The following is a 6798-nucleotide window of genomic DNA, read 5'->3' on the forward strand; positions in this document are numbered from 1 at the left end:
TGAGAGACTGCAGGAACTGAACCTGTTCAGCCTTCACAAGAGAAGGCTGAGGGGGGACCTGGTGACCATCTATAAACTCACCAGGGGGGACCAGAAGGGTTTGGGAGAGACCTTGTTTCCCCTAGCGCCCCCTGACATAACAAGGAATAACGGCCACAAGTTGTTGGAGAGTAGGTTTAGATTAGACATCCGTAAAAGCTACTTCACAGTTAGGGCGGGTAGGATCTGGAACCAACTTCCAAGGGAAGTGGTGCTGGCTCCTACCCTGGGGATCTTTAAGAAGAGGCTTGATGCCTACCTGGCTGGTGTCATTTGAGCCAAGTTTTTCTCCTGCCCAGGCAGGGGGTCGGACTTGAAGATCTACAAGGTCCCTTCCGACCCGACTTCTATGATTCTATGAAATGGCAGTCCTGGGAGAAAAATAACCCATCTCTAATTCTGTAGATGCTAGTGATGGAGCCCAGGCTGCTCCCAGCAGGGCTTGCAGCATCCCAGCTGCCTGCTGGGAGCAGTCCGGGCTCTGTGGTTGGCAGCAGCTACCCAGAGTCAGGGCCGGCTGCAGCCAGGAGGCGCCAGCACGGAGCTGATGCCGGAGCTGTGGAGCCCGGCACAGCTATTTGCAGCCTGCCCGCTGCTTGCTGCAGCTGTCTAGAGCCCAGGCTGGCTACAAACAGCTGCCCCAGGCTCCGGAGCCTGGTCATCCACTCTGTGCTGGGAGCTGCCTCAGGCCCCTCCCCCACTGCCAGCCACAGAGCCCAGGCTGGGAGGCAGGGGCTTTGGCTGGGGGGAACAGGGCAGCAGGGCTGGGGGGGCAGGGGCTTTGTGTGGGAGGCAAGGGGCACACGCAGGCCATCCTGCCATGTACCCCATGCCCTCATTTTGTTTTTCTGGCATGCCAGCACTCTGGCACCTTCCAAGGTAGGCATTGTGGAGATTTTCAGCACTCCAACCAAAAAAATGTTGCCTACCCCTGCTGTAGAGCTAATTTCTGGAAGAGTTTCAGGTGGGAGAATGAATGCTTGTATGCTTTACCGCCACTTGAATCCTCCTGAAAACCAGGAGCAGCCGGAGCCTGCAGGCGGCTGGGAACTCAGCCCAGCGTAGCTGTGTGTGAAGCAGTATCCAGCAGGTAAATGTGTGAATGGGAAGGTGCATGGGGGAGGGAAAGGGTATGGAGGGGGGCAGAGCAAGGCCCCCTGCACCTCTGGGTGAGCTGCTCAGGCTCCTAGCATCCTGTGACCCACTCCAGTCCTGGGGCCCCATTCACCCCTCCCCCTGCCTCTGCCCCACTCCCTCATGGGGGGGGTCTCTATCTGCCCCCCCCCCCCCCCTTCCCCTGGCCTTCCTTCCTTTTTGTGGGGGGGGGGGGGTATGCATGTGCACAAGGACGCACATGCTAAGCCCCACCAAATCATATTTTCTTCCGCCTATGTTTGTGGCTGTTCCTTCTCCCACCTCTTCTAGGAGCAGGCATCAGCAGCATTGAAAAACTTTACTAGCCATCTGCTGTGACCATGGCTAAGGCACAGAGACATCAGATACTATAGCCAGGTCTGTGGTTACCATGGTGACAATGAGTAGAGTTATGGCTCCAGGCATTCCATGAGACTTGCAGGCTGGGTTTGAGGATTTGACCTGTTTATTTTAAACTGTTTGGTTAAAACACTGGTAGTACTTCACACTGAAAGAAGTTCTCTTGCTGAATCTACCAAAAAGTATCCACATTTTGATGGAAGGTGACAAACGTTTTTCCTCAGTTCTCCACAGGACTTATTCAGCACACCAGCTGGTTGGATGTAGGATGGTTGAGAGGTGCAGCAGCTTCAATCTTAAAAATGCTGCATTTATAATCCATCCTCTTCTATTTATCTGTCGGATATCAACAAAGATGAGTATTGGAAATTATTGCGATCATTGTCCATAGCTCCTCTTCCAGTTTTTTTTTTTTGTTTGTTTTTGTTTCCTATCAATGTCCTTTCCCCGTCCCTCTTTTGGGACCCTTCTCACAAGAACCTGTTATAAACCCAAGTGGCTTCTTTTATTTATCAGGGAGCCACAAAGGAAATTCCTCATGAATTGCAGGGAAGAGTTCTCTATTCTTGGCATTCCCACAAGTGTCTGTAGAAGGTATGGTAGAACATCTGAGGAAATGGGTAACCCACATTTACTCAAAACTAGGCAGTCCATAGGAATTTCTGATAGATTCCAATTGGCAAGAACTTACTTTCCAGAGAACAAGTTCTCTTTTTCAGTCAGGGGTGCACAGAAGTGAGAGCTACCAGGGTAATAGTTATAGCATGCCTATTCTGTAGAACACAAGTGGCCAACCTGTGGTGTGTATACCACACGTGGCACAGGAAAGCTCTGTGTGTGGCACGTGACAAATCAGGGAAAGGACTGATAGAGCTGGGAGCAGGAAGCAGAACAGCAGTTCAGGTATAAGGGCAGGAGGTAGAAAGCAGAGCAGCAGATTAAGCAGGGGAAGGAGTATTGGTGTGGCACTCAGAGAGGATGCAGGGTTAATTTGTGGCATACCTGCTGAAGAGGTTGGTCCCCACTGCCATAGAACACCATCCTCAAAGACAACATATTGGCAATGTACTGTATAAACAAGTAGGGAGATGTGATCTTCCCCTCTGCCTGGAAGCACAAGTGCTAGGAATAGTTTAATTCACAATGGCTGTCTCTACTAGCTTACATGTTTCAGGGACAGTGGTGACTTAATGATCTTTTTACTTAACTTCCATGGCTTCCATTAATACAGGGCTGTCCAACTTCTAAGTGGCTGAGGGCAGCACAAGCAGGGGCCACACTAGAGGGGGCCAAGGACCCAAAGTACTGCGTTCCTTGCTGTGGCAGTGCACTCCTGCTTCTGTACCCTGCACTCTGCCACTGCCCCATGCAGCCAGGAAATTCCCCCTGCTCCATTGCATGCCCCTCCCACTACCATCCCCACTGCACCATTTTCTCCCTCTACTGCACCCTGCTGATGCACCATATGGCTAGGCACCCCCACTGCTGTACCACATGTAGGGTATCTTCCCACTGCACTGCATGCCCCAACATGGCACCACACACTCAGGTACCCCTCTGCTGTTCCCTGTGCCCCAGATGCACTGTGTGCCCAGATGCCCCCCTGCTCCACCTGCTGCTGCCCTGAGTACCCACACTATACCGTTCTCCCTGACTCACCCTTAGCTCTGCAGCTATGAGTTTTCCTGGTGCATTATGCCACTTAGGCACCCCAGGCTGCAGATTCCTTAGTACTGAAAGTAGTGCTGTGCCCTGCCCTCGAGCAGAGGCCTGGGAGAAAGGGCTTTTTCTGCAGCCAGAACAGTGTTTGGAGTGGGAGGTGGGTGGGAGGTTGGAAGATGCAATTTAACCCATGTAGTCTTTGGGCTCCCATTTGGACTGCCCTATGTTAAAGAACAGGTAGCCCAAACTGCTCACTTTCCTTGCCTGTCAGAGCACTCAGCAATACAAAGCTTGAATTAAGAGGTGACTGATAAAATGTTGAAATTGTTTTAGCCTTTTGTATCCTGGTGTAGAAGCACAAGGAGATGCGTGGTTCATGCATGGCCCCAACAGATGCTGCTAATGAGAAAAATCTGTTCTTGCTGTGTGTGCACATTTGCAGTGGTCATACAGTAACAGTGTTTTAAAGAAGCATTGTTTTGTTTTACAGTAAATAATAATCCTGTCTGTTTTTCCTTTTTCTACTGCTGCCATTCTGGTCTCTCTCATTACTTCTGTCTTTACTCCAGCCAACACTCTACTCTTCATCATAGAAGCATCTCTTAAAGGTGATAGGAAGATTATTGTGTGAAGTGAAGTAGCTGTCAACTGGTTTGCCACTATCTGAAAGTAACATGGTTTTTGGAACTAAGTGCACAGTGTGAAAAAGCTAGGGCTATGTTTACATTGAAAGCACTAATACATCCTCCTACCTGTGGCTGAAATGATTATAATGCAGGAAGTCTGCAGTGTAAACCTGGACAAAGTGCTAAAGTAGTACTTGCCAATCTCGCTACTCCCAGGAACATTTGTCACTTCTATCATGCCAAGCACAGCATATTCTACTCGGAGATCTCCCTCAGTTTGTACTCATTGCACCTTACCTAAAACTAGCCAGTTTTTTTCTTGACTAACATTCACAAGCTCTATTGACTACAATAACATTGTAGCAGAAGCAGACTGTGAGAAAGATAATGATGTGTGAAGAAGATTTTTGAAGGCTTCATCTAAAACATTGGCTTTCAAACTTTTTTGGCTGCTTACCCCTTTATCTACAAAATATTTCTGCTTGTACTCCCCACACCATAGGAAGAGTGTTGACATTGACATCAAGATGTGGAAATACCATTGGTTAATAATCAGCCAGAAGCTGCATTGCCATTATTAAAATTTCAGCACAAATCCCCTAGCAAAATGCTAGATATCCCAGGAGGTACATGTACCTCAGTTTGAAAAACACTTTTCTAAAGGATGCTAATATTTTGGAGTACTTGGAGTACCTTGGAGAAAAAAATGAGAGGAAGAGTGCTGTTGAATCTTTATGCAGTGTTGCCTTCATATAGTCCTTCTCTATCATTTCTCACTAGAATTGCACGTAAAAGAAACACTAATGTCTGGAAAATCTTATTAAAAACTGTTAAATGATTTGTAGTATGAGCAGCACTAGCAAAATGTACAATTAATAATCCCAAAAAATAATTTATAAATGTAAGAGATCTTCAGAAATTATATCCATTATGTATTTATAATTATGTTCTGGGATTATAAATTTTTGCAAAAAATTAAAGAAAATGTACTAAGATTAGTGGTTTCTGTTATCCTACCCACACAAGATATGGTCCAAACATGGCAAAATTGCTTTCAATCCAATGTTTTTATTACAAGAATACATTTCAGAGTATTCTTTAAGTTTACTTAATTTATGTTGAATGCCAGTGACAAATATACACTAAATAGATGTATAAAATATCCATTTTACAGTACTCTCAGTATGAATATTTTACATATTTGCCTACATATGCAGTCAGAACCATTAGCTTCCCACTACATGTTGCTCAGGTTCCACAACTTTAGGATAGTTATTAATTTTGTGGTCTGTCTAATCTATGTACAATTAAAATGGTAAATGGTATGTAAAATAAAGAACATGATTGCAGTTTATATAGATACACGTTACTATGTTTGTGGTAGCTTACAGACAGTTTAGTAAGTTCCTATTAATTATTAAGCTAATGTTAAACATTTAATGTTACCTTTATCAGAGTGCATCAAATTATGTTGGTAATGAGATTTTGAGCGTTTTTCAGTAAAAAGTTGCAAGGATAAATACAAAAGCCTAAAGAGGTTTTAAGGTCTTAATATCAGTTCTGCCTGTTTTAATGGCAGAGAAACTCAAAATAGAATACCTTTTAATTGAATCTTAGCCTTACTTATTTTAACAGTGACCATAATTGGCACATGACTTGGCCTTGAAATCTCATATTTTGTTTGCTATATTTTCATACATGCCATATACACACATTTAAATAATACATTCTCAGTACAGAAACATATCCTTAATAATAAAATTATTTTTACTTAATTTTCATTGTTTTTGTTAAGAAAGGAAATAATCTAATAGGAAACATTAACATGCAGTTTCCAGTACAGCTTTTATAAATTCTTCCTTGAAAATATCAAGTTTTTTTATGTAATTTACTCAAATTATAAATTGAACATTGTCAGATAAAACAAAGGATTGGTATTAAGGGTGTGGACAGACATGTATATAAAATACTTCCATTTCTCTCCCTTTTCAAAGGGCTTTTAGTTTGTACTTTTTCAGTAGCAGAGACATGCTGCTGCCTCCCAGTGAAAGTATCACTGCTAATCGCTTTAGTGTTATTCCTGTTTTATCATTTTTATGCAGTTCCAGCCAACTGATATTGCCATAGCACTGTTTGCTATTCATTGACTTGATTTTTGATAGGGTTTTAAGACTGTGTAAAGCACTATTTGTTACATCTGCCTGTGTCCCTTTATAGAAATCCTACCTTACAGCCTCTAAGTTAGTAGATATATTTGTTAACTGGTTAAGTTATGGTAAACTGCCATTTTTAAATAGATTTCAAGTATTATAAAATGAGAAATATAGACTATTCCTATATTAAGATTGTTTGTGAAATATGCTAATTTTTGTGTTACTTTCGTAAATTTCCAAGTTGCACGCTATTTCTGCTTAAAATGCAACGGAATGTTGAAGGCTGAACTTCCCAGTATTTCATAGGGTTGTTGAATAAGCTGATTCCACTGTATAATGCCTTTTTCATGCTTCTTTCTGTTGGACAGAAGTCATTTACTCCCACTTTTGGAATATTGTTATTGTGAAGGAAGACTACCTGTAAGAATAAGAAATAGAAAAATGTCTGAAAAGAGTGGTGAAATTGTTAAAATGTATAATTGAGACTCTGTAAGCGATCTGATGTAAACTCCTATACAGTAGGGGTGCTGAAGATAAAGCATTGAATCTCTGAAGAAATTTTTTCCCCACACTTAGGCAGTATTGTATCAGTCTCCATTTTTCAGCCTATCACAATGATTTGACTATTCTAAATTTTTTTCCTTTTAATGAGTGATATGTGTAATGTTTAATAGTGGATAATATAAAGACTTAAGTGAGGTATACCCTAGAAAAGGTTTGTCAATACAACTGTTTGAGTCTACCAATCTCAAAAAGCAAAATTTCATAGATTTCATAGACATTAGGGCTGGACGGGACCTCAGAAGATCATCGAGTCCAGCCCC

At 43.0% G+C, this 6798-nt stretch overlaps 1 protein-coding gene and 1 long non-coding RNA gene across 3 annotated transcripts in view; one reads left to right on the plus strand and one right to left on the minus strand.

Moving 5' to 3' along the window:
* LOC109311422 overlaps positions 1 to 6798 on the plus strand; it is an 18250-nt gene that overhangs the window by 4009 nt on the left and 7443 nt on the right. The window lies entirely within an intron of this gene.
* ASPN (asporin) overlaps positions 4870 to 6798 on the minus strand; it is a 50186-nt gene continuing 48257 nt past the window's right edge. For both annotated transcript variants that reach the window (XM_019537058.1, XM_019537057.1), the window contains exon 8: positions 4870 to 6392. In XM_019537058.1, the coding sequence (XP_019392603.1) occupies positions 6195 to 6392 (198 nt within the window). In that variant the 3' untranslated portion in view covers positions 4870 to 6194. The remainder of the gene's footprint in view (positions 6393 to 6798) is intronic.

This window comes from Crocodylus porosus, unplaced genomic scaffold (assembly GCF_001723895.1).
Source record: "Crocodylus porosus isolate Cpor-Errol unplaced genomic scaffold, CroPor_comp1, whole genome shotgun sequence".
In the NCBI taxonomy this organism is placed as follows: domain Eukaryota; kingdom Metazoa; phylum Chordata; order Crocodylia; family Crocodylidae; genus Crocodylus; species Crocodylus porosus.